This window comes from Eurosta solidaginis, chromosome 4 (assembly GCF_040869045.1).
Source record: "Eurosta solidaginis isolate ZX-2024a chromosome 4, ASM4086904v1, whole genome shotgun sequence".
Taxonomy (NCBI): Eukaryota; Metazoa; Arthropoda; class Insecta; order Diptera; family Tephritidae; genus Eurosta; species Eurosta solidaginis.
Genome location: NC_090322.1, coordinates 71302742 through 71330393, shown reverse-complemented (window position 1 = coordinate 71330393; position 27652 = coordinate 71302742). Strand labels below are relative to the sequence as shown.

The following is a 27652-nucleotide window of genomic DNA, read 5'->3' as shown; positions in this document are numbered from 1 at the left end:
TCTTTATGGTCCACCCCTGTTGAAACAGCATGTTTCCTCGGACTCCCGTTGGAGGACTTGGATGACAATTTGTGGTTGGTCAGACCTATTGGATGGGGCGAAGCACTGCTACAACAACAACATCAGAAGACACTCGAAGACGATGCCTAAAAACTAACAACCAAAAGCAATAATTATCATTTCACTGACGCAAATTTTATAGTTTTTTCTTTTGTTCGGCACTGCCACGTAAAATCAATGTACATGTTCTAGCATTAACGCAACCTTTAAATAATTATAAACTATAAAAATAAAATTAATGTCAAACCCACTATCAAACCTTGGAAAATGTTGAAATGTTCACCACCAACTTGACGTTCTTCAAAGTAATCACATTGACCCAAAACACTTGAATTAATATCATTAGCTGTAGTCATAACTGCACCACCACAAGCTTGCGCTTCCCAAGGCAGTCGGTTCTATGTACCGGAGCGACTCAGGATTTTTCCCGACCAAGGACTGTCATTTCAGTGTGACCCCATTTAATTTGTTGCGTCCCTCCCACAAATTGTCATCCTCCCAGCAGCTCCTTGCAGCAGGACTGCTCCATATTCTCTTACTCAGGGAAGGCATCGAATCAAATCTGGGTCCGTCTCCTGACCCCGGTCCTGAAAAATGGTTTTGCTGCATCTGCCGGAAAAGAATCTGTTTAAGACGGTCATACTCTGTTCAGTGTGTCTCATGTAAGGGATGGTTTCATCGGACAGGTTGTTCTGAGCTTGATCCCAAAACCCGACGTCCACGTAACTTTTATAAATCTTTTGTGGCTCCTTGCTGTTCACGCCCAAGGGTGTCCCGTAGTCTACGCCTAAGCGCCCCCACTACCTTCCAGCAGCCCCGCTGCTCAGCAAGCCACAACAAGTACCAGCTGCTGCTCGCGCCCCACGACGCCAACAACTCAAACAGCTGCTACCACTCATAACTACTACCTTCGTAGTAGAGCCGGTAGCAATGCTGAGCATGCAGCTCCTGCCTTGGGTGGTGCCAATTTCCTAGATGTTCTGGTCTCCGCGACGGCAACCCCCCAACGGGTTTCATCGCGCCATGTTGCCAGGTCGCAAACCCAAATCATCCGGGTACCCAATGCTTGCCCAAGGACGCCCAGTCCCAGGGCCACAACAGCAATTGCGTCCTGGCCTTCCACAACCCAGGCGTAGTCACCCGTCACTTACCCCCAGAGTGGCGGCGTCTCCCCCAATGCACTTCCGAATTCTGCAGTTAAACTGTAATGGACTAACTGGGAAGATTACGGAGATAGTCGATTTCATGAAGCGGCAAAACATCCGCATTGCTGCGATTCAAGAGACTAAACTCACAGCAAGATCTGCATTGCAGACCTGCTCTGGGTATAATGTCCACAGGAAAGACCGCGAGAGCAGAAATGTAGGCGGCCTCGCGTTTATCATACACCAATCTGTGCAATATTATATATTTGATCCTGGCATCGACCGCAGGGACAATGTCTTAGAATGTCAACGCCTATCTGTCCGGTCAGGCAAACCTAGAAATCATCAACATCTACATCCCACCTGCCACCTGTTGACCCAGTGGCTACCGCCCTAATATCAGAGCCTTACTCACTGGCAACAATCGCATTATCTTAGGCGATTTCAATGCCCGTCACGATCTCTGGCACTCAAACTTGCGGGCGGACAGTAGGGGTGAGATGTTGGCGGATCAAATAGAAGAAACGACGTTCTGCACAATAAACGGAGACGCCCCCACACGTATGGTAGGAAGCTGTCACAGTTCGCCAGATATCTCAATCGTGAGCGCAGAACTCGTAAACTGCATTAACTGGCAGCCGATGGTAACATTGGCATCCGACCACCTGCCTATACTTTTTTCGCTCAAGCGTACCGCCGACTTCATCGTCACCGAAAAACGCACTTTCATAAACTTGAAAAAAGGAAAGTGGGAAGAATATAAATCTTTTACAGACAACCGCTTTGCTACCCTCCCTATCCCGACTGATGCCCGCCAAGGCGAGCGTGCCTTCCGTAAGGTCATTGAATCGGCCTCGGCACGTTTCATTCCCGCCGGGAGAATTCCCGAAATCCGGCCCCACTTCCCGGCGGAGGCCGCAAACTAAGCGAGAGAACGTGACCTTATAAGATAGCTTGATCCAGGCCACCCCCAAATAAGGGATATAAACCAACGCATCAGATTGCCTGTGGACGAACACAAGCGGGCGAAATGGGAGGAACACCTAAGAGGTTGAAACCTCTCTACCGATGTGGGTAAACTTTGGTCCACCGTAAAGTCCCTATCGAATCCGACTAAGCACAAAGACAAAGTTTCCATCGCCTTTGGCGACAAAGTGCTGTCGGATGCGAAAAAATTCGCGAGCGCTTTCTGCCGGCAATATATAATGCATCCTACGGTCTACAAAGATACACGGAGAGCCAATAGACACGCACATAAACACAAATTCAGCGCGTCACCAATCACCATCACCGCTAAAGAGGTTGAGGACGCCATTGGTTGCGCTAAACCATCCAAAGCAGTGGGCACAGACGGCATAGGCATGCCGATGCTTAAAAGCCTAGGGAAAGAGGGTTCCAAATATTTAGCGCATGTCTTCAACCTGTCTCTTTCCACCTTTTTCATACCCGATAAATGGAAAATGGCCAAGGTGGTCCCGCTACCAAAGCCTGGGAAACCAGCTAACATAGGAGAGTCGTATCGTCCGATATCTCTCCTATCGCCAGTAGCAAAGACGCTTGAAGCCATTTTGCTCCCTTATTTCCAAGCAAATTTGCAGCTGGCCTCTCATCAGCATGGCTTCAGAAAACTCCATAGCACTACCACCGCGCTAAATGCCATTAACACCCAGATAAATTGCGGTTTAAATCAATACCCCCACCATAGAACAGTACTCGTAGCGCTAGACCTATCAAAAGCTTTTGATACGGCCAAACATGGATCGTTACTGCAAGACCTGGAAGGGTCTACCCTTCCCCCATGTCTTAAAAGGTGGACCGCAAATTATCTGGGTGGTCGGCAGGCATCGGTGCAATTTAGAAACGAAACATCAAAACCAAGGAGAATTAAACAAGGGGTGCCTCAGGGTGGCGTCCTATCCCCACTTTTGTTTAGTTTCTACATATCTAAGCTACCTTCAACACCGGAAGGAGTCACAATCGTTTCCTACGCCGATGACTGCACAATAATGACCACAGGCCCAGGCCCAAAGATGGATGAGCTATGCAATAAAATAAACGGCTACCTCCCTGATCTCTCCAGTTTTTTCGCCCCGCGAAACCTGGCATTATCACCGACTAAATCTTCCGCGACCTTATTTACAACATGGACGTCCCAAATGTCGTCCATTTGGAACATCCACGTCGATGGAACTACGCTACCGACTGTCCTACACCCCAAAATCTTGGGTGTGACGTTTGATCAGGATCTACATTTTGGTGAGCACGCAGCAGCAATTGTTCCGAGAATCCAGAGCTGTAACAAAATCCTCAAATCCCTCGCTGGCAGTACCTGGGGAAAAGATAAAGAAACGCTCATGACTACATACAAAGCAATTAGCCAGCCGATTACGTGCTATGCGTCACCCATATGGTCGCCAAGCCTAAAAATTACCCACTGGAAGAAGCTACAGGCCTGCCAAAATACTGCTCTCAGAATTGCCACGGGCTGTCTTCTTATGTCCCCGGAACACCATCTGCATAATGAGGCGAGAATACTCCCCATTAGGGAGAGAAATGAGATGCTGACCAAACAGTTCCTGTTGAATACCCAGAAACCTGAGCATCCCAACAGACATCTGATTAATGAACCAGCACCGCCCAGGGGCCTAAGGAGTGATCTCCGTAAGCATTTTGAGGAAATACGGCACCTGAGAACCCAGTCGTATGAAGCGAAAAAACACAAGCAGGTCCTTGGTGAACTCCATAAACAGGCGTCGGACCTTTATGCCGGGAATTGCCCGGTGAATCCAGTACTTAAAGAAAAGTATCCAAAACTCGCGGAAGAGGAACGCATACTCCCCAGGGAAACGCGTGTCACTCTTGCTCAACTTCGTTCTGGATACTGTAACAGGTTAAACTCTTACCTATCCAGAATCAACCCCGACATACAAAATGTATGCCCGCTTGCAATGTGCCCCCCATGACACCAACCATCTCTTTAATTGTAATGTGGAACCAACGCCTCTAACACTCCTTTCCTTATGGTTCACCCCTGTTGAAACGGCAAGTCTCCTTGGACTCCCGTTAGAGGATATTGATGACAATTTGTGGTCGGCCGCGGCTGTTAGGTGGGGCGAAGCATTGCTACAACAACAAGCTTTCTTTGTACGTTTCAAATCTTCTTCTGGTACACTAACAGAACATTTCACGATCTGCAAAATCTTGTGTACCAACATCACCAATTGGTAGTTTGGATAACACAACATTAGCGTCGTACTTGGCTAGTTTATTGTACAGAATACGCCATTCAGCATCAACAATTTTCTGATACTCTTGAACATTATCAATACGTACTTCAGCATTGTCACGCTCAGCCTTGAATTCCAATTCTTTATTTAAAATTGCTATTTTATATTTTTTGTATGACGTTGGATCCACCAAAGAAAAGTACAGCGTCCACAACCATTTTAGAAAAGAAATCTTTTTGTTGATGAATAAGTTTGGAGGGCATTGCTGTGGCAGCGCATTTTTCCAATAAAACACGTTGTTGTTCCTTTGATTGGCGCTTAGACATGTTCAGCCATGTCATATTTTGGTCACGCATAATTGTAATGCTTTGCGTTTAGCTTTAATGATGATACGTGCATGCACGCCTTCCTCAACATATGGCTTAACTTGTTTTAAGATTTCACATGCTTAAAGTACTACTGAAGTGGTGCCATCGCCGACCTGATAAGAGAAACGTTTTCATTCTACACATTCTAATATAACAAACAACTTCCTCAACATTTTGAGATTTGGCGATGTCGACTAGAGTTTTACGGCTGGATGCACAATATCCAATAGTTTCATAATGGTTTCCCCGTCATTTGAAATTGTGAGCCTACCAATGGAATCAACAATATGTTTGTCCATACGGTGTGAACCCAATGTAGTGCGTACAGCGTCCACAATTGAATGCGAGGCATTGATGTTGGATATGAGTTGAGGTTCTACCTTCAGAGCTATCGGTACCCAAATATTTTTTACACTAAAACTCATGTACCCAGTACAAGTTCAGGACGTTCATATTTATCAGGCATGCTTAACGAACGAAACGATATCATTTCGTTACGATAATCAACGTTAATAAACGAAACGAAGTCATTTCGTTTCGTTTATTAACGTTAAGAACGCCAAATTAACGTTAATTTGACGATCTTAACGTTAATAAACGAAACGAAGTGACTTCGTTTCGTTTATTAACGTTGATTATCGTAACGAAATGATATCGTTTCGTTCGTTAAGCATGCCTGATATTTATCATCACACTCTCCGGTGTGGCCCAAATGTTGGAAATATTCAGTTGGCACTGTTGAGAAAAAATATGGATCAATGGACACAAGTAAAAGTGAAAGAGTTTTTTTACCATCTGTTGTTACTTTACACATTAGACATTGGAAACGACGACCAGCATTTACAAATTGCATATTAGCCTTGCAACGATTACATCTAATTGGACTCATTTCACCAAAATTTACAATGGGTGGCTGATATTCACCCTCAACCGTGCGTGCCATTGGTGAAATGGTAAGTGTAAAGGACAAAGCTGTTGTTTTTAATAAATCAGCTGTTGCAGGTATCCAATAAAAAAGGCCTGCAAACGAGAAAGATCAATGTAATTGCCAAACAAAAAATTAATTTCGAATATCAATACCTAACGTAACGTGGCGAGGAATTACCCTGATCTTGTACCACATATTTTGTGGTTACCAATGGCGGTAATAAACCCTGTTCATTAGTAATAAAAGCACCACCAGCGCTATTTTGATTTTCAACGATAACGCTTATCGGATTAGGCATCTGATCGGAATTTAAACGGCGTTGGGCTACTGTTGCGGCTGTTGATATATACCAGTACCAGGTGCAGGTGGTTGCTAAAGAAAATAATAAAAAAATAATCATCAGTAATATTTGACATATATTAGTTGTATTAGCATACATTATAACCATGAAGTCCGGGTGTTGGGGGTTGACCCGGCATGGGTGGCTGACTGGGCATTGGCGCCTGTCCAGGTTGTGTTGGTGGCATCATTTGACCACGTAACCACCTGCTGCACTTGGTTGTTGTAGAGGATAGCCTGGATGTTGAGGTTGTGGAGGCAACCATGTGGACCAGGTTGTGGTGGATAGCCCGACTGTTGTGGCATTGGCAGATAGGTTGTTGCTGCTGCTGTCGTGGCATTGCATAAAAAATGGCTTTTCGTTTGAACTCCGGAAATAGCTTTCACAACAGTGGGCTTACCATGTCCAATCCTGCCAATATTGATTGTTACCTCTGGCGATAATGGGGACAAATTTTCGATATCCTGTAAATAATAATTTTTTATTAATTCAAATTATATTAAAGCAAATCCTACAAAATAGCAGATTCAACAATGCAGATTTTGTAGCACCAGGGGCGCTATTCAGTAACTGTGAGTTTTAAAATGTACACTTTTCCTTCATATTATTTGTATGAAAGAAAAATGTACATTTCAAAACTCATAGTTACTGAATAGGGCCTCTTTAATGAAAATGAATGAATGGATGTGTAGCGATATGGCAAAATGAAGTTAGATTTCCCAGAAAATGGCTTTTCCCTTATCGCATTAAAACTTACTTGATTTTGGTTATTTTATGGAAAATATAAATGTATTATTAATATAAAATGCAAATACCGTAGCGCACACAACACTTAATTTAAATTTAGTTTTTATTATATCCGAAATTATTTGTAAATCAATTTTTATTACTCTGCTGTTGCTGCGCTTGTGGTTTCAAACTGAAAACAACAAATGGCGGATTCGCAGACAATTTTTGTGAGGGTACATTGCATGAAAGAAAAGGCAAGCATATATCGGACATTTCAATAGGCCATCTCATTCTGTCATACTAACAATTGTGGAACAATGTGGGATATTTTGTTGTTGGTCGCCATTTTCAGTCACTAGATTTTTACTGGGTGGTTGATGTCATGTGGGGACACATTGCAAGCGGGGCATACATTTTGTATGTCGGGGTTGATTCTGGATAGGTAAGAGTTCAACGTGTTACAGTATCTAGAACGAAGTTGAGCTAGAGTGACTCGCGTTTCCCTGGGCAGTATGCGTTCCTCTTCCGCAAGTTTTGGGTACTGTTCCTTGAGTACTGGATTCACCGGGCAATTCCTGGCATAGAGGTCCGACGCCTGTTTGTGAAGTTCACTGAGGACCTGCTTGTGTTTTTTTGCTTCATACGGCTGAGCTCTCAGGTGTCGTATTTCCTCAAAATGCTTACGGAGATGACTCCTTAAGCTCCCAGGCGGTGTTGGCTCATCAATCAGATGTCTGTTGGGATGCCCAGGTTTCTGGGTATTAACAGGAACTGTTTGGTTAGCATCTCATTTCTCTACCTGATAGGGAGTATTCTCGTCTTATTATGTAGATGGAGTTCTGAGGACATAAGAAGAAAGCCCGTGGCGGTTCTGAGAGCAGTATTTTGGCAGGCCTGCAGCTTCTTCCAGTGAGTAGCTTTTAGGCTTGGCGACATTATAGGGGACGCGTAGCATGCAATCGGCTGGCCAATTACTTTGTATGTGGTAATGATAATTTCTTTGTCTTTTCCCCAAGTACTGCCAGCAAGGTCTTTGGGGATTTTATTACGGCTCTGCATTTTCGGTACAATTGCGGCTGCGTGCTCACCAAAATATAGATCCTGATCAAAAGTTACGCGCAAGATTTTAGGGTGTAGGACAGTCGGTAGCGTAGTGCCATCGACGTGGATGTTCAAAGTGGTCGGCATTTGCGACGTCCATGTTGTAAATAAGGTCGCAGAGGATTTTGTCGGTGATAATTACAGGTTTCGCGGGGCGAAAAAACTGGAGAGATAATTGAGGTAGCCGTTTATTCTGTTGCAAAGCGCATCGATCTGTGGGCCTGGGCTTTATTGTGCAGTCATCGGCGTGGGAAACGATAGTAACTCCTTCTGGTGGCGAAGGTAGCTTAGATATGTAGAAATTAAATAAAAGTGGGGATAGGACACCACCCTGTGGCACCCCTTGTTTAATTCTTCTTGGTTTTGATGTTTCGTTTCTAAATTGCACCGATGCCTGCCCGCCACCCAGATAATTTGTGGTCCACCTTTTAAGATTTAGGAGAAGGGTAGACCCTTCCAGGTCTCGCAGTAACGTGCCAAGGTTGTCCGTATCAAAAGCTTTTAATAGGTCTAGCGCAATGGGTACTGTTATATGGTGGGGGTTTTGATTTATACCGCAATTTATCTGGGTGCTAATGGCATTTAGCGCGGTGGTGGTACTATGAAGTTTTCTGAAGCCATGCTGATGACAGGCTAGCTGCAAATTTTCTTTGAAGTAGGGAAGCAAAATGGCTTCAAGCGTCTTGGCTACTGGCGATAGGAGCGGTTTCGGCCGATATGACTCTCCTATGTTAGCTGGTTTCCCAGGCTTTAGTAGCTGGACCACCTTGGCCATTTTCCATTTTTCGGGAATGACAAAGGTGGAAAGAGACAGGTTGAAGGCATGCGCTAAATATTTGAGACCCTCTTTCCCTAGGATTTTAAGAGTCGGAATGGCTATGCCGTCTGGGCCCACTGCTTTGGATGGTTTAGCATGGCCGATGGCATCCTCAACCTCTTTGGCGGTGATGGTAATTGGTGACTCGCTGAATTTATGTTTATGTGCGTGCCTGTTGGCCCTTCGACTATCTTTTTCGACCGTAAAATGCATTAAATATTGTCGGCAGAAAGCACTAGCGCATTTTTTCGCATCCGACAGCACTTTATCGCCAAAGGCGATGGCAACCTTGTCATTATACCTAGACGGATTCGATAGGGACTTTACGGTGGACCAAAGTTTACCAACACCGGCAGAGAGGTTTCTACCGCTTAGGTGCTGCTCCCATTTCGCCCGCATGTGTTCATCCACAGGCAATCTGATGCCTTGTTTTATATTCCTTATTTGGTGGTCGCCGAGATAGAGCTGTCTTATAAGGTCATGTTTTCTCGCTAAATTTGCGACCTCCGTTGGAAAGTGGGGCCGAATTTCGGGAATTCTACCGGCGGGAGCGAAGCGAGCCGAGGCGGATTCAATGACCTTGCGGAAAGCACACTCCCATTGAGGGACATCAGTCGGGATAGGGAGGGCAGCAAAGCGGTTGTCTGTAAAGAATTTGTATTCGTCCCACTTTCCTTTTATAAAGTTTATGAAAGTCCATTTTTCTGTGACGATGAAGTCGGCGGTACGCTCGAGCGAAATGAGTATAGGCAGGTGGTCGGATGCCAATGTTACCATCGGCTGCCAGATGACGCAGTTTACGAGTTCTGCGCTCACGATTGATATATCCGGCGAACTGTGACAGCTTCCTACCGTACGTGTGGGGGCGTCTCCCATTATTGTGCAGAACATCGTTTCTTCTATTTGATCCGCCAACATCTCACCCCTACCGTCCGCCCCAAAGTTTGAAGGCCATAGATCGTGGTGGGCATTGAAATCGCCTAAGATAATGCGATTGTTGCGCAGATATTAGGGCGGTATCCACTGGGGCAGCAGGTGGCAGGATGGATGTAGATGTGGATGATTTCTAGGTTTGCATCGCCTGACCGGACAGATAAGCCTTGACGTTCTAAGACACTGTTCCTGCGGCCGATGTCGGGATCAAATATATGATATTGCACAGAGTGGTGTATGATAAACGCGAGGCCGCCTCCATTTCCGCTCTCGCGATCTTTTCTGTGGACATTGTACCCAGAACAGGTCTGCAGAGCAGATCTTGCTGTGAGTTTAGTCTCTTGAATCGCAGCAATGCGGATGTTATGCCGCTTCATGAAATCGACTACCTCCGTGATGTTCCCAGTTAATCCATTACAGTTTAACTGCAGAAGTGTATGGGGGGAGACGTCGTCACTCTGTGAGTAAGTGACGGGTGACTACGCCTGGGCTGTGGAAGGCTAGGACGCAACTGCTGTTGTGGCCCTGGTACTGGACGTCCTTGGGTAAGCATTGGGGTACCCGGTGTGTTTGGGTATGCGGCCTGGCAACATGGCGCAATGGAACCCGTTGGGGGGTTGCCGTCGCGGAGACCAGAACATCTAGGAAAGTGGCACCCTCAATGGTAGGAACTGCATTTTGGGCGGATGTCGCAAACTTATATATTCTATGCTGGCAAACGGTGCACATGGAGGTAGAGACTAAGAGTCTGTTTCCGTAACCTACACAATTGCTGCAGGAAAAGAGGTGGGAGAAGACGGGGGCAGGGGCTGATGCTCGGCATTGCTCCCGACTCTACTACGGAGATTGTAGGTATGAGTGGGAGCAGCCGTATGAGTTGGTGGCGCCGTGGGGCGCGAGCAGCAGCGGGTACTTGTTGTGGCTTTCTGGGCAGCGGGGCTGCTGGAAGGTAGTGGTGGGAGGGGGGAGCTACGGCGTAGACTACGGGACGCCCTAGGGCGTGAACAGCAAGGAGCCACAAAAGATCTATAGAAGTTACGTGGACATCTAGTTTTGGGATCTAGCCCAGAACAACCTGTCCCATGCAACCATCCCTTACACGAGACACACTGACAAGAGTATGACCGTCCTAAAAATATTCTTTTCCGGCAGATGCAGCAAAACCATTTCTCAGGGCCGGGATACCTTGCCGGAGCAAAAGGAAAGGCGCACAAAGCACACAAGAAATTGCGCACTGCGCATGTAAACATTATATCAGCTATTTTTTATGACGTATTGTTGGGAGATATTGAATAAAACACGTGTGTATTCTTCGGCGATTTGTTGTATTAAGGGAAGAGTACAAAATTTATTTCAATGACATTACAAGATAGAGATGAGCATGTGACAGTGTTGTGCAAACCTATCTCTAGCAGATATAGACGAGTGACAGTGTTGTGTAAACTAAACTAACTTCAACGCCCTCACTTGGTGAATTGACAAATGTATTAAATTAATATACTAATTCAATTTATGAAAGAATATTCATCAAAGTATTAAATCCAAAAATTCACAATATGTATGTAATAAATATTTCAATTTACAATAGAATATCATTAATGAATATATTTCATATGAAATTTGTAAGTTCAGCATAATCCGCAAAGTTTGACGCATAAAGAGTGTTTGTCCTTTGGTACTGCTTTAGTTAAATTATCAGCTGCCATTTCTTCGGACGGAATGTAGTTTATTTTAATTACACCTTCATGAATCATGTCCCTGATATGATGATGCCTAACGTCAATGTGCTTCGTCCGATTCCTAAAATTGTCGGATTCAGCTAATTCAATTGAGTTTGGTTGTCGCAATTTAAGGGAATAGCCTTCTGTAGCATGGGATCGATTTCATTAACAAATTGTTTCAACCACATAGCTTCCCTCACTGCAGCTCTCATTGCCAAATACTCTGCCTCAGTTGTCGATAACGCCACTGTTGGTTGACGCTTGCTCTTCCAGGTAATTGCCGCGTTGGACCACTTGAACACGTAACCACTGCATGATCGTCGGTTATCAACATCTGATGCATAGTCTGCATCACAAAAGCCTGAGATGCCATCGTCGATTTGTTTGATATATCGTAGTTTTAAATGTATGCTCCCTTTTAGGTATCGAAATATACGTTTCACCGCCGACCAGTGAGATGAATTATAGTTCGCGTTGAATCGGCTCACGTCGTTGACTGCAAAGGCTATATTGGGCGAGTGCCTTGTGCTAAATATTGCAAACAACCCACTGCTTCTTGGTACGGGATGCGATTAAGATCTTTGAGTGAGTCTGTGTTTGATCCAAGATTTTTAGATAGCTTAATATTCGGATAACTTGGCGTAGATATCGGCTTACAGTTATACATATGAAAACGCTCGAGTATTTCATTGATATAATTCGACTGATCTAATTCTATAAAATCTTTTGTTTGATTTATTCGAATACGTAAACAAAGCGTAGCTGATCACATGTCTTTCATCTTAAAACATGTACTGATTTCAATTTGACTAGCACCGTCGGATCACTCCAAAATATTAATATATCGTCCACATATATTGCTAACACGAGATTTAGTTCTGTATTAAAAAATACACATGAGTCAAGTAACAAATCGAGCTTTGTAACGCAATACATCTCCGTTGTCATCGCGCTTAGTTTTGAATACCTATCTGCCTTTTATGGCTTTTCGACCTTTAGGTAGCTCAGCTAAAGTCCACGTATTGTTCTTGTTGTGCGAATTAATTTCTTCCTCCATGGCTTTCTGCCATCTTTTATTATCTTTGCTATTCAAGGCTTCAGTTAGCGTAGCCGGGTTTGAAAATTTTTCGCTACGTGATATATATGAAACACCCATCTAAAACTTTGGGTTTTAGCTTACGCGAAGACCTTCTTGGTTCTTACATCGACAAACCTTTATAACTTGGGTCACTTTGTACATAATCGCTATCATATTGGTTAGTTTCATTATCTATACCGACTTCTTATAAACTGCTTACTGTATTATCAGTTGGATGCGCGTCAACAAAAGTTTCTAATGCGTCATCCCTCCCTGAGACTGAACTACCTTTCGCATTTTGCATGCTTTCAATTTGTTGGTTCGGATAATCTTCATCCGAGAAGTCCACGTCCCTCACTTTATCCGAATCAACAATCGTTGTACTAATATCCACTTTCATGTTCGTTTTTGGAGGGCTCCCATGAAAAATTACATCACGACTTACTGTGAGTTTTTTAGTGTTGGGTTCGATGCAGCGATAACCTTTCTTATCACCATAAAAACCGACAAATATCATTTTGTTGACTTCGCATTCCATTTTGTTCAAATTTTTTTTGGAATATGAACCATCACTGTGGATGCAAAGATTCTCAAATGAGAAATGCCACTTTTGTTCCAAACCATTCTTCTTCTGGTGTTTTGTTAACTAATGCAGAAGAAAGTGACCTGTTCACAATATACGCTGCCATCGCACATGCTTCAGCCCAATATGAATCGTCTAAATATGCATCAAAAATCATGCACCTAGCTCGTTCTACTAAAGTGCGATTCATACGCTCTGCAATACCGTTTTGTTATGGGCTATACGAATTTGTCATTTGATGTTGGTTACCTGACGATTTACAAATTTGCAAAAATTGTTTACTACAATACTCAGACCCTCCATTTGTGCGGAAAATTTTGATTTTACGTTGTGTCTGGTTCTCAACATACGCTTTAAAATCTATGAACGCTTCTATAGCCTCGGATTTTTGCTTTAAGAAGTATAAAAATACTTTGTGACTATAGTCATCTATAAACGTGATGAAATATCTAGCTCCACCAATGGAATGCGTTTCCATTGGCCCTACCAGGTCAGAATGTATGATCTCTAACAGTTCTTTTGATTTCTACTTACTATGCTGAAGGGGTTTTCTTGAATGTTTGCCCTGTGCACATACTGTGCAATTAGTGTCGATTGTTTCGTCATCAAATATTAATTCATCAACAATATGCTTCATTTGTTTCAAACTTTGAAAATTTATATGACCTAATTTGCGGTGTCAAGTTATTGCATCAGTTTCAAAACTTCTGCACATTAACGACGAACCAGATGTAAATTTGTATACACCATCTTTTGCTTTGCAATTAGCGTAGTGCAATCACTCGCCTTGTGATTTTTACCACCGCAAGCATAACATTTTATACCGCGATTTACATTCTTCTTGAAATGTTTTATTTTACTTTTTGATAAAAGGGCACTGTCTGTCAGCGGCGAAGGCTTTACTTCTAAATCAAATAATTTCGTTTTAACTTCTTCGGATGACGGATACGATTGTCTTCCTTCGAAACCAATTAATAGTGGCATGAACTGCTCTGGCAAGCCCAGACAGGTAATTCCAGGCAACCAGCAATCGTCAACTTCCCATCCTGCGCTATTTAATTTGTGGTAAACAGAAGTAATGGATTCTATGTACGATTCCATAGATTTACAGTTTTCGAATTTGATCGAAACAAATTTCATTAACAGACTGACTGTTCGTAGAAACCCTGTATCTTCATATAATTTTTTAAGATTCTCCCATATCTCTAGTGCAGTTTTACGTGATCTAATATGCGCATATATAGATTTCTCCAAAGACAGCACTAGTGTAGCTTTTGCCTCCCCGAGTTTAGAGACATTTTTTTCAATAGCAACCGAGGTTTCAGTGTTTATGGTAATGCAATTGGTGAGCCCCTTCGACTCCAATAAGTTTTCCATGACCAATCGTGGTAATTATCGCCGCAGACAACTTTTCAAATACAAATTCCCTATGTAGGTTCGCCATCGTGTTTAACCAAAGTTTTTTTCTTGCAACAAATGCCGTACACAATAATTTATGCTTTTACCTTTAAATATAGCAACTAATGCTTTCAAATGAATTCCGATTCAATATCCCGATGATGCCTAATACAAAATTAATGCAAATAAAAAGGCCCATAACCAGTTGGGCGATATTGAATAAAACACGTGCGTATTCTTCGGCGATTTGTTGTATTGAGGGAAGAGTACAAAATTTATTTCAATGACATTACAAGATAGAGATGAGCATGTGACAGTGTTGTGCAAACCTATCTCTAGCAGATATACACCATTGACAGAGTTGCGTAAAATAAGCTAACTTCAACACGTATAAATTGACATTTTTCCTATAGCTCTTTTTTTTACTCGCTCAAGGGTCAACTATGACGTATTTGCGCAGAACGAAGTAATTTTGAACTCGTGAATGCGCAATCTGGGAAAGTGATTTGTGGGAAACGCGCAATACGCTCGGATCAAAAGTTACGTTCCAATCATGGTACAATAGAGTTGTGCTTTTTCGTTCATTTCAGAGATTCGAATCTTTTGTTCTTTTTCTGATGAACGAACAAGTTGTTCTTTTTGTTCATCTGTTCTCTTTTTTCAAGCAAATTTGTTCACTGCTGCTTGCACCCGCGGAAAAAGCCAACAAGTATAGATGTGGGTGTGTATGCAGCAATGCTTTGTGTATGTATATTTAAATGTGTTATGAATAAATAAGTTAATATATTTGTGTATTATTAACTTCAAAAAAAGTTACAAATTTCGGAAGATTCAGGAAATTGAAAGAGTACAGACACAAATTGTAAATATGAACTTTTCAAGTTTAATAAATGTAATAATTTGTCTCTTACAAAAGATGTTTTTCATAAATAGTCCATACATATATTGTTGTAGCAGGGCCACACACAAAGATGACCACACATATCTTTAGTGTAAGTGGCATCATCGAAATTCGTGCTCATTGTGAATTTCTGCGTATGTATGTATGAATTTACAATGTTCGCGAACGAGAAGAGAGAAAGAATAACATTAGATAAAATGAACTAAAAGAACAAATGAACTAAAAGAACAAATAGAACCGAAATCGAAGATCTAGTTCACTTGTTCAGTTGAGAGACCCGTTCAATTGAACAAGTTCAGAACGAAACGACCCAACTCTATGGTACAATAACCAGGTAAAAGCATCTGAGTTACATTTTACATGTTTTTTCATTCGAAGCTGGTTATAAAATGTGAAACTTTGTTTATGTTTACATTTTTTGCTTATTTACTTTTGATGTGAAAATTTATTAGGTAATTCTTTACTTTAGCTCACAAATACTAAAACTCGTCCTAGTATTATAATTATATTGGGAAATGATATTAGCCGCGTTCTATTCTAAGCGAGTGCGAAAAGAACGCCAAACTCGGTTAAAATTTCCCTGCATGTATTTAACAACACTGGTAACATTTCAGCTGTCAAAATCATCTGTTGTTTATTATTGACGTTTTCTTTGTTTAAATTAAAACATTTTTGTAAATTATAATATTTGTTGTGTTTTGAACACCTATCTTGGCGCCTTTTTTATATTTTCGTTGCAAAACTTGTGAAATTTGCAATACAACGTTTTTGAAAACTTACTGGCAATAAATAAGCAAAATACTAATAAAAGAAAAGCAAAATGAGTGCTCCGGAAAACTATTTGGTAAATTACTAATTAATTAAAGAAATTAGAAAGAAATAAGGTGTAGTAATCTTTCAGATTGAATTTCTTCTCTTGGATGACCAGAATGAATTGCGTGCCCGTAGGCAGGAAGAAGTTGTCGACGAAATCTTGGATGCTGTTTTCGCAAGTTCCAGCTCCTCTGAGGACTCTGACACCGAAAACGAAGATCATGTAAAGTGCGAAAATTTCGAAGCGACTCTTGATGCGATGAATCAGAAAGATTTTAAGATGCACATGAGACTGAAACGTGAAACTGTGGAATACCTTATTAGTAATATCCAATAGATTATTCATATAAGTTTGTAAATACTAAATCACTTAAATTATTTTTCCTTTTAGTGAGATATTCCAATTACGCCCCTGATCCATCTAGCGGTGGAAGGCCACCAGTTACGGCCAAAAAGTCTGTATATATGTATATTTGGTACGTGAGCAACACAGTGACCTTCAGACAACTAGGTAATTTGTTTGGGGTGGCTCAGTCGGCAGCGTGGTCAGTAGTGCAGCGAGTTGCTACTTTTTTGGTGTCCATAGCCGATGAACACATAAAGTGGCCACAAGGGGCTTATTTGCATGAAAATGCAGAACAATTTCGTGAAAAGAAACGTATTCCGGGTGTAATTGGGGCAATCGATTGCACACACATTGCCATTAAGGGACCAAAGAATTGTAAGGAAATGTACTTTAATAGGAAGAAAGCATACAGCATAGTGGTTCAAGCCGTAGTCGATTGTAACAAAAAATTTATTGATATTACCTGTGGTGAACCAGGATCGCTTCACGATTATAGGGTACTAAGACGATCCAAACTCTTTGAAGACGCAGAAAGTCATTATGAGGAAATGTTTCCCAACTCGCATTTCATCATAGGAGATTCCGCGTATCCTTCGAACAAGTGGATAGTATCACCGTTCAAAGACTATGGAAATTTAAATGATGCGCAAAGAAAGTTCAACGAAATACTTTCATCTACACGAATGGTAGTTGAAAACGCATTTGGTTTGTTGAAAGGCAGATTTCGGAGGCTTTTAATGTTTACAGAGCAAACTGACCTTAAGATGATAACTAACATAGTAGTCAGCGTATGCGTTTTGCATAACATTTGCATTTCTTTTGACGACTTGTATGACATGAACGAACAAAGTACAGACACCCTATTCGGTACTGAGGATGAAAGGGATGAATCCGGTATTGATGAAGCACTTGACAGGAGGCAAAACCTTTTCAACTATTTGATACAGAATCACATCATTTAATGTCGTAAGTGGTTAGCATGAAAAAAATAAATATATACATTTTACTATCATATATATTTTAAAATTTAAGATCAAATCAATGTCAACTATGGCTAAAGGCACCAAACGCTTTTGTCAAATACAAATTGGTTATTTATTGAAAAAACTTTGCAGCACAAGCGACGATACCGATGATGATGGTGACGCTGGTACTACCATTAAGGAAGCCCCTATACGTGGCATGGATGTTGACTCCAGTGATTGTATGGTACTATGATTTTATAAAATATTATTATTTTTTTTTTAATAATATAACAATTTGTCAACCCTTGTTAAACTAATGAGTTATAAATCAAAAATGATAAGCAGAAAATAAAATTAAATAACATTATATAAACTGTAATAAATGCAGTCCCATATAATTATTTAAATAAGAGATTAGAATTAGTTAGCAACTACGTAAGTATATGTGGATTAGAGGTTTACGCCGATCCTTTTATCGGCGGCGGCAGCGGCGGCGTACTCCGGTATTTTTACTTTAAAAAGCTTGATCTTTCTATTTAAATAAATATTTAGGAAAGGTTTTGTTTGTATTTATTTAAGGAAATCAACGGTTTGACCATTTCGGAAGAGATACATAAAATGGTCACACTTTTGTCTGTATATTTCGGCGTAGTTTGTGGCTCCTTGGCGGTCACACACAAAGGCGACTTACGGTTGCTATTAGTGGTCTTTTAATACTCATGCTTCTAGTGGCACATGTAGCCTCCAGATTTTTCGGCTGTTTTTAGGAGCTACAATTCCCGATGTGCGAACAGTAGCAATCCCGACCACCAGTCGCTACCACACCTGACCCTCACACCATATGACAGCACGGAGGCTATAGGACTGCGACTTCCAACTCATACCTTCATCGACGTCACTGTCCTAGAAGCTCTTGGTGTAGCTCCGAAGACTTTCCAACGGATGCTTCTGTCGAGCTATACTTCCGAGCTACACCAGAGAAGCACCTTGAAACGTTAGGGAGTGACTATTCGGCCAATGATGCCGCCCTCGAAATCATAAGCAGTCTAAGTGGATGTCATTGCGACATGGGTATCGTATAATCCTCGGCGCATCTACATAATTAAAATTTTACAAGGACCCTGGATCAAATTTTTAAAATGTAGACCAAAGTTTGCAGACGTTTGTGTTCACAACATTGATTTCAATAGTCTTCGTTAAATCAAAACGATATTTTAGAATGAAAGTTGAAAGATGTGAAATGTTGCTTTCCGGCCTTATGTTATAAGAGCCCATTATGGATGACCGCGTAGCTTCAGTTTTCGTACTAGTTCGACTGTCCACCACGGCGGCGGCGTTTATCGGCGGCGTATATCTCTAATGTGGATATAATATTTGAACCGTTTATTGAAATTGGCACAAGTACATTTTCGAAATCATTGAACTTATTGCAATTTTGGTAAGCTACAGTTATTTCCATTCAAGCAAGCATTCTTAAAACCGTATTCGAAAAAATTTAACTAAATCATTGGCAAAAATATGAAATGTCTTTTTTAGTTTTTTTGTTAATAATAATACTGACATATGAGTCCAGTTGATAATAAAATAATCGTAAAATTGAACATGATTATAATCCAGACTGAACTCTACATAGAGTAACCTAACTCTACCGGTTGTTTATAATCAATCTAAATAATTCGATACATAGAAAAGTGTACTTGTGACACTCTGCAAAGAAACGGTTCATCTGTATAGTTATGCACTATTATTAAAAATACTAAATGCTAAATAGAATGTGTTTTTAAACAAAAAAAAGCTAAAACTTTAAGGCAACTTTTCAATCGTTTTATTCACTTTCTTTCATAACAACATAACATAACAGCATAAACATTTCATACATTTAGTAATTTTTTAAATTAATTCGTTCATCAATTTCATAAAATATAAGGCAATTTACGGATCCTATCTTTTTTAAATTTTTTCAAAACCACCAATTTCATAAAAAACAACCGTTTAAACATATCATACTTCTAGTAGAAATTAAAATTAATTTGTACTTCAATTTCCTAACATATAAAGCAATTTAAAATGAAAGGCAGTGTTTTATGCACACGTTTTTAAGATGAATACACATCAAACATTTTGATAATGAACTTACACCTGCGAACAGAAAAATAGCAGTCTCAATTCTTAATACATTTCGTCAGTTAAATACTTTTTTTATTTCCGATACTACACGAAAAAACTTCCATGATTTTTTTTAACTGAAGCTATGAAAAACAGTATCGAAAACGTTTTCGAAAAACGCAAAAATTTACCGAAATTTTGAACTTCTTATTTATGGTTCTATGCTTTTTTGGAGTATACAATTTTGTAGCAAAATCAATTTTAGTATAACAAAATTCTCGTTGATTTTTGAAGTTTTTTGAAGGGTGTTTGAGATTTTCTTCTATACAAATTGTGAAACAGTTTTTTTATGAAAGAAAATTTTAAAGACTTTTCGGTAAAAAAAATACTCAAAAATCAATGCAATATAAAAATAAAACTTGTACTTTGTTATACTAAAATTGACAAAATTGTATACTCAAAAAAGTTTTAAGAACACCAAATAAAAAGTTCAAATTTAGGTAAAATATTTGATTTTTGATTCTTTTTGAAGTGTAACATTTGTAAACAGTTGGGTTTCTCTGCTGTCACCATCACCACTAGAGAGCTATTGAAGAGACGCTCCGAGTCACGCTGTGGCCACCTTGTCACACTTACTGACGGAGATAATGCGAAGCCATCTTTACCATCTAATAAGTAAATTGCACTGTAGAGGAAGAAACATTTTATAAAATTTAATAAAATCAAAAAATGATAATTGTTTTAAAATGGGATAAATTATTGTATGTTAAAGTATAGCGAAGTTTGAATAGGTCTCATTCGTCATTCTTAGAAACATGTACGAAGGTACCTCGTAAGATATTAAAAATCCTCAACGCTTTTTTGCAATAACTTAAAAAAAAACTCATATTCAAATTTCTGTTTAACTTCTTCATATCAATAGCTACCTTTACCACCAGGAGGAGTCACTATTGCTTCTACGCCTATGCTATTGTTTCCTATATCGATGAGCTTTGTAATAAAATAAACAGCTATCTCCCCAATCTCTCCCTCACTAGGGTAGGCACCTTGTCGTTGGTGTGAGGGCTTAGCCGATCTCCATAGCGCCCGACTATGAGGCGGAGCTGTTTAGGACTGGCATCTACGCCGTTTCGCCTCACAGGAGGGCGGCGGGATGTCGGTGACCAAGAACTGTAAGTCGAAGGCAGTTCAAAAGGTTTGCTGCTAGAAACCCTCGGTTCTGCAACCGGTACGAGGAAGAAGCGTCGAATGGTAGAATGAAGAGGCAACGTTCGGCGGAAGGCGACAAGCCTGCTTTAAGAGGCAGAAAGAACCCAGTCCCAGAGCCGAGAAGCAGGGCAGTCGCATAGACAAGACAAGTAGGCCCACAGCTGTAAGACAGATGGGCCCCAATAGGCCCTAAGATTAGACATTTTTTCAATTTGTATTTTGACTTACCAGCAACAACAGAATCATGTTTAATTGTACACCGCACAATAAATATAGCATCATGTAACGAAGCTCAGTTTCTTCCAAAAATTGTTCGGCACCGCCACGTAAAATCAATGTATATGTTCTAGCATTAACGCAAACCTTAAATAATTATAAACTATGAAAATAAAATCAATGTCAAACCCAAAATCAAACCTTGGAAAATGTTGAAGCGTTCACCACCAACTTGACGTTCTTCAAAGTAATCACAGTGACCCAAAACCCTTGAATTAATATCATTAGCTGTAGTCATAACATCACCACCACACGCTTTCATTGTACGTTCCAAATCTTTTTCTGGTACACGAACAGCACAGAACACATCACAACCTGAAAAATACTGTGTACCAACATCACCAATTGGTAGTTTAGATAACACAACAATGGCGCCTTACTTAGCTAGTTTATTGTACAGAATACGCCATTCAGCATTCTTGAACATTATCAATACGTACTTCAGATTTATCACGCTCAGCCTTGAATTCCTATTCTATATTTAATAATGCGATTTAAATTTTTTGTATGACATTGGGTCCAACTAAGAAAAGTACAGCGTCCACAACTATTTTAGAAAAGAAATCTTTTTGTTGATGAATAAGTTTGGAGGACATTGCTGTGGCAGCGCATTTTTCCAATAAAGCACGTTGTTGTTCCTTTGATTGGCGCTTCGACATTTACAGCCATGTCATATTTTGGTCATGCATAATTGTAATGCTTTACGTATAGCTTTAATGCATGCACGCCTTCCTCCACATATGGCTTAACTTGTTTTAAGATTTCACCTGCTTCAAGTACTATTGAAGTGGTGCCATCGCCGACCTGATAAGAGAAACATTTTTATTCTACACATTCTAATATAACAAAAAACTTACCTCAGCATCTTGAGATTTGGCGATGTCGACTAGAGTTTTAGGGCTGGATATCCAATAGTTTCATAATGTTTGCACCATCATTTGAAATTGTGGCCTTACCACTGCAATCAACAATATGCTTGTCCATACTGCGTGGACCCAATGTAGTGCGTACAGCGTCCACAATTGATTGCGAGGCATTGATGTTGGACATGAGTGGCTCATATTCACCCTCAACCGTTCGTGCCATTGGTGAGATGGTAAGTGTAAAGGGCAAAGCTGTTGTTTTTAATAAATCAGCTGTTGCAAGTATGCAATACAAAGAGGACCTGCAAACGAGAAAGATCAATGTAATTGCCAAACAAAACATTAATTTCGAATATCAATACCTAACGTAACGTGGCGAGGAGTTACCCTGATCTTCTACCACATATTTTGTGGTCACCAGTGGTGGTAATAAACCCTGTTGATAAGTAATAAAAGCACAACCAGCGCCATTTTGATTTTCAAAGATAACCTTATCGGATTTGGCATCTGATCGGGATCTAAATGGCGTTGGGCTTCATCATACTGTTGCGGCTGTTGATATATACCAGTACCAGGTGCAGGTGCTGCTAAAGAAAATAATAGAAAAACAATCATCAGCAATATTTGAAATATATTAGTTGTATTAGCATACCTTATAACCAGGACGTCTGGGTATTGGGGGTTGACCCGGCATGGGTGGCTGCCTGGGCATTGGCGCCTGTCCAGGTTGTGTTGGTGGCATGATTTGACCCATGTAACCACCTGGTGCAGCTGGTTGTTGTAGAGGATGACCTGGCTGCTGAGGTTGTGGAGGATAACCAGGTGGACCAGGTTGTGGTGGATAGCCCGGCTGTTGCGGCATTATGCAGCATAAAATATATATGCAATGAAATGTAATAACAAAAGATTTATTTTCTTTTGTTTTGTTTTGCGCTTTTTGAGTGAAGTTGGCTGCGATAGTTCTATATGTCAAAAAATTTCCTTGGTGTATTTTAAACTTCATTCACAATAGAGCAATATTTTCTATTTTCAACACTACCTCTCAACTCGGTTATTGATTAGCCGACTTCGCGAGGACTGGATAAAATAACCGAGTTAGTGTTGTTGCTTTGAATGTAATTCGATGAATAAGCGAGTGTTCTTTTCGTGCTCGCTTAGAATAGAAGGCGCCTATTGCTAAATGTTTTTTGTAGTGGACCTTATTTTCAATACATGTATATATGCTTTGGACCCAGGACCATGAATCCGAAAACGGAAATTGAAATTTTTATTTCTTTCCAGATATATTTACAAACAAAGTTGAAAAATTTCATGTGGCTGTTGTAATTTTGATGGTGTTGGGTACCCACAAAAAAAACTGTGGGTAAAAGTGTTTTGCGCGGATATAGATTTGGTCTCTCATGGTAATTTTTTATAAACGCGACCGAAGGCCATCAATGCAGAAAGGTGATCTGCGCAAAAATACTATGGATTCTACCCCCGGTTTTGGAGCGCTCCGGTGCCATTTTTAAGTTTTTTGGTAATATTTTTTGACGGAAATAGATTTTTTAATTTTTGCTTTCGGATTCGTCGTTCTGAGTCCAAAGCGCATTTTTTGACACCTCTCCTGATATTCTTGCACGAGTTTTTGCAGTTGTGAACTAAAGTAAAGAATTATACCGCAAGATCAAGGAAGAGGAAATATTGGGAAAAAGTTTGTGGCGTTAGCTTCCCTAAAATGGCTTAAATTGTTCGCTCCATTTTCAGGCCTGTGACCTTATTGTGGGAGCTCAGAGAGTAAATTTGATGCCCAACTCCACTCCATCGCTATATTTGCCGTCTTTGATGTAAATATTCAGTTTCCCGAATGTTGTAAGATAAAAAATGTAATATAATTTTATGTATGACCTAGCAGTACTAATCAAGAGTTTGTAAAAAACGGAAGTTGTCTCATCGTCCCCAACGGTCATTCCTACAGTTATCTACCAAAATATCGGACAATATTTTCGCCGCTACAACGTGAAGGAAGGACGAAGGATAAATAATAAAGTCCCTTCTACATGTTCGCTTTTTTTCAAATGACACCGTTGGAACGGAACAGCTGCAGCACACAAACGGATATGCATGATGTACCACGAATAAGCTATGAAACCCAGACGCAGTAAGCTCCCCGAGTTTCAGGGCCACCACTAGTTTATAAAGAGCGAAAATATGCTAAAATAATACGCAAAACGGCCCTTATCAGGGCCACCACTAGTCAACAAAGAGAAAAAAATTGGTAAACAATTATACCTACGAAAAGCGGCCCTTATCAGGGCCACAAACAGTTTACGAAGGGAAAATATTGCTGGAAAATTATGTTTTACATGCTATAGATTTACTTTTGGATTATTTATATCATCCATATGATGACAAGAAAAAACCTGGAGTATAACCGATACTGGAGTTGAAAACGGAAATATTCCAAGCCGAACTTTTGCCGTAGCAGGCACCGATACCAGATCCAGCCTAAAGTCGAAATTACTACAAAAGCCTCCAGGCTAGAGCCAGAAGGAAAACCCGGAACCGTAATTGAAGTAAGTACTACAACCGAACTAGTATCCAAAAATTAAACCGAAAGCAAAATCGGTTCCGAACAGAGGAGCCAAAAGAAAAATTGGATCAAAACAACCATGAAATGGCGCTGAACCCGAAAGTTCTGTGGCATAGCGACTCAATTTGAAATTTTCAACACGCCCGTGCTTTTTTTAATTAAAAAAGATTACATCTCAAGACATGAAGCACGTATCCTTCAAAGAATTATGCACCTCAAATACCTACACGACGAGTTTCCAACGTTAAACGTTATTATGTATCTTCGATATTTATTAGGTTACTAAATTACTTAATTTTTACTTTACAAAATACATGAAATTTTAAAATAAATCAGTACTTATTCATGAACATACTATTGACTCAGCATTTTATATACAATCTCATCCTAAATTTTCAACATCTCTTGAAGACAATAACGTTAGCACTCATATATACATGTATTGAAAATAACGTCCACTACAAAAAACATTTAGCAATAGCAATATCATTTTCCAATAAAATTTTAATACTACAAAATAACGACCTTAGGCAGATAAAGTAGGAACTATATTTGTATCTCCCATTACATTAAACTGCTTTGGAATATAAATACATACGTTAAAAGATGCATATAATACAAAACGGTCCCTTATTTATATATTATAAACAAAACTAATGTTGCGACCATTGGAAATTTTTCAAATCAATTGGTTCTAGCACCATCTCCCATAATGGAGACATTTCACGTAAACGTTCGACATGTTTGATGCATGTATCTGTAATATAATCAACCTCTTCAATGGTGGTAAAACGACCAATACCAAACCTATAAAAATTTAACAATAAATTACTTTCAAATTATGAACTATGTGCCAAATCCTCATCAGTTCCAATCGTACGTAGTACGTACAAAGGTTCCAGTGATGCAGAAGTACATGCTGAGGCACTAGACAACGCCACATCTTTTAAGGCCATCAGTAATGATAAATTTAATAAACCACTATAGCTTTGCTCTGTACCACCATTACATATATAAATGTAATGCGCGATAACCTCCGAAGAGATCTAAGGCCGAGCTTCTCTTCCAATTTGCGTCGTGCTCCTATTGATTTTTCCTACAAATCGGCCGGACGGGACCTACATGTTTTATGCCGACTCCGAACAGCATCTGCAAGGCAGATGAGTTTTCACTGAGAGCTTTTCATGACAGCAATACAACCGGAGCGCCTGCCAAACACTGCCGAGGGGCGACCCCGCTTAGAAAAATTTTCTTCTAATTGAAAAACCTTATTTCTAAAATTTTGATGTTGATGATTACATATACCATGTGATAATCTTGAAGTGATGCGATCATACAAACGTTTAGAAAGAAAATCTATAAATTTCTTATCATATTCCATTTCTTTGAGTACAAGATCACATGCAGCACCAAATCCAATAACAATAATCCGAAGGCGGAAAAGAAAAATTTTAGCTTGTTCAAAAGATATTCCCAAAAAACCGAAAAACTACCCAAAGTGCTTCGAAACCGGGGTGGGATCCATATTATTTTTGCGCTGGCGGCCTTCGGCTGCGCTTATAAAAAATTAATCTGGGTGGGTCAAACACCGGTTTGGAGATAAAACTATATCTGCAAAAAACACTTATGTGCACAATTTTTTTTTGTGGGTACAAATATCATCAACATTACAATGCCCACATGAAAATTTTAAATTGAAGATTTCGAACTTCTTTTGCAAATATCTCTTGACCAACACAAAAGATTTTACTTCCGCCTTCGGATTATTGTTGTCGAGGTTAATGCGCGTCTTTTAACAACTCTCTCGATATTTGTGGACGCGTATTATCAGTGTCATGCTGTCGTATAGAATTACCAAGAGTTGATGCGCTGGAAACGTTGAATAAATGATTCAGCTGCTATATGTAAATAAAAAATAACAATAAATAAAATATATATCATTTAAAAATCAGCTAATTAATTTTATTTTCCGTTAAAAATGCCTTTTCCTCCAGCTTCATCAGCAAACCAACTTATTTCTTTTTTTGTTTTGGCTTTGTTGACGAAAATTACATGTGACATTTTTCTTCTTCCATCACTTTTGACGGAAGAAAATGAAAGAAGGATTGGCAGTTTTTGTACGATCGGCAACAACAAAATACACAGGAGGGTTGCATTTTCACTTCTGCTTCTACCTGGTAATTATATCATGGTTCCAATGAAGCGTGATCCAGATACGGATAGAAATCTAATATGCAAATGCAACAACAACGCTGTGATCCTGATATCTATCTGGATCAATTTCGGACCAACAGAATGGCTCTGTTGACTTGGTTTTTTGCCACAAAAAACTTATATTTTCGATTTAAACACATACATTTTCACATGTTCTATAAAGCAAAAACATATCTTACTATTCTATTTAAAAAATTTTTTTATTTTACTCTCGTTTGGCAATAAAAATATTAACTTAAAAATTAAAAAAAAAAAATCTGTCACCCATGAATTTAAAAACTGCTTCTACCTTAAATTATTTCCTATACATGACATACGAATTGTAGGTTGCTATACCTGAAATATTGTAATGCTTGAACAGTATTTCATACAAGTCATAACCATATTTTCACTTATCCATATCAATTGTCATCGGTTATTAGGGCCCTAACCCAAAACATGTTACAATGTCATAAAAATGAGGAAAATGCAAAAAATAACGAACAAACTCCACAAATTTTAAGTATCCTAGTAAAAAGGTATCGAAAACCAACAATAAAATCTCCAAAAAGTTTATGAAATCACTAAAGGAGATATTTATAGGTTATGGATGTGTGAAAAGCCAATTGGTTGGTATGGTCAAAGAGGATGTTACGTGGCTGACTGTTTGGTGGTGAGGAGCGGCGGCAAGCAGGTATGCTTGCGGGCCCAGGCTAGCTCGTCGTCTTGGGTGGGGTATTGCACCACCGACCTCACCCGCAGCCACATGAACAAAAACGGTTCATACCTGCATATGTAAAGGAAAGCAAGGAGAAAGAGCTGAAAAATATGGAAACATACTTGAGGGGCAGAGTTAAAAGGGGGAAAAGATGAAGGCCTGTCCTGTCAGGTGGAGTCTTCCCTCCCTCTGCAGTGCAACTTGCACCGCGCCGTGGGCACTGTGCCGACTCCTATCTACTTACAGTGCCCCCATACCTGAC

General features: G+C 40.1%; 2 protein-coding genes, 1 long non-coding RNA gene and 1 pseudogene across 9 annotated transcripts; 2 read left to right on the top strand and 2 right to left on the bottom strand.

The window, feature by feature from the left end:
• Positions 1–4150: 4150 nt before the first annotated feature.
• Positions 4151–6255, bottom strand: LOC137248554 (T-complex protein 1 subunit eta-like; annotated as a pseudogene).
• A 9418-nt stretch (positions 6256–15673) lies between these two features.
• LOC137249952 (uncharacterized) lies at positions 15674–25467 on the top strand. The gene is made up of 3 exons (XR_010952643.1): positions 15674–15781; positions 23541–23733; positions 23802–25467. It is a non-coding gene; the product is annotated as an uncharacterized lncRNA (long non-coding RNA).
• Positions 15991–17829, top strand: LOC137249950 (uncharacterized). Of its 2 annotated transcripts, none has more exons than XM_067782052.1 (4): positions 15991–16173; positions 16258–16465; positions 16534–17454; positions 17521–17829. In XM_067782052.1, exons 1-3 carry the CDS (start codon positions 16150–16152, stop codon positions 17448–17450), a joined length of 1149 nt encoding a protein of 382 aa, XP_067638153.1. In that variant the 5' UTR covers positions 15991–16149; the 3' UTR covers positions 17451–17454; positions 17521–17829. The 2 variants fall into 2 exon arrangements, with proteins under 2 accessions (XP_067638153.1, XP_067638152.1); XM_067782051.1 differs by having other exon boundaries at positions 16231–16465.
• Positions 20083–23071, bottom strand: LOC137249951 (protein transport protein Sec24C-like). 6 transcript variants are annotated; one of them, XR_010952642.1, is made up of 7 exons: positions 22560–23071; positions 22270–22494; positions 21902–22209; positions 21425–21848; positions 21186–21369; positions 20997–21131; positions 20083–20244 (listed from the first exon to the last, which is right to left on the bottom strand). XR_010952642.1 is itself a non-coding variant. In XM_067782053.1 (4 exons), the coding sequence occupies exons 1-3, from the start codon at positions 22908–22910 to the stop codon at positions 21939–21941; spliced, it is 696 nt and encodes a 231-aa protein (XP_067638154.1). In that variant the 5' UTR covers positions 22911–23071; the 3' UTR covers positions 21383–21848; positions 21902–21938. The 6 variants fall into 6 exon arrangements, 1 of the variants encoding a protein (XP_067638154.1); XR_010952641.1 differs by having other exon boundaries at positions 22270–22491; XR_010952640.1 differs by having other exon boundaries at positions 21425–21823; positions 22270–22343.
• Positions 25468–27652: the final 2185 nt, after the last annotated feature.

Bases quoted from the DNA above. Each gene is read 5' to 3' on its own strand.
- LOC137249950 (XM_067782051.1), top strand. From the start codon at position 16,150: ATGAGTGCTCCGGAAAACTATTTG. The intron at 16,174-16,230 runs GTAAATTACTAA...GTAATCTTTCAG, and splicing joins GTGCTCCGGAAAACTATTTG to ATTGAATTTCTTCTCTTGGA. The intron at 16,466-16,533 runs GTAATATCCAAT...TTTTCCTTTTAG, and splicing joins AACTGTGGAATACCTTATTA to TGAGATATTCCAATTACGCC.
- LOC137249951 (XM_067782053.1), bottom strand. From the start codon at position 22,910: ATGAAGTTTAAAATACACCAAGGAAATTTTTTGACATATAGAACTATC. The intron at 22,344-22,559 runs GTATGCTAATAC...ACTTATCAACAG, and splicing joins CCAGACGTCCTGGTTATAAG to GGTTTATTACCACCACTGGT. The intron at 22,210-22,269 runs GTATTGATATTC...TCTCGTTTGCAG, and splicing joins TCCTCGCCACGTTACGTTAG to GTCCTCTTTGTATTGCATAC.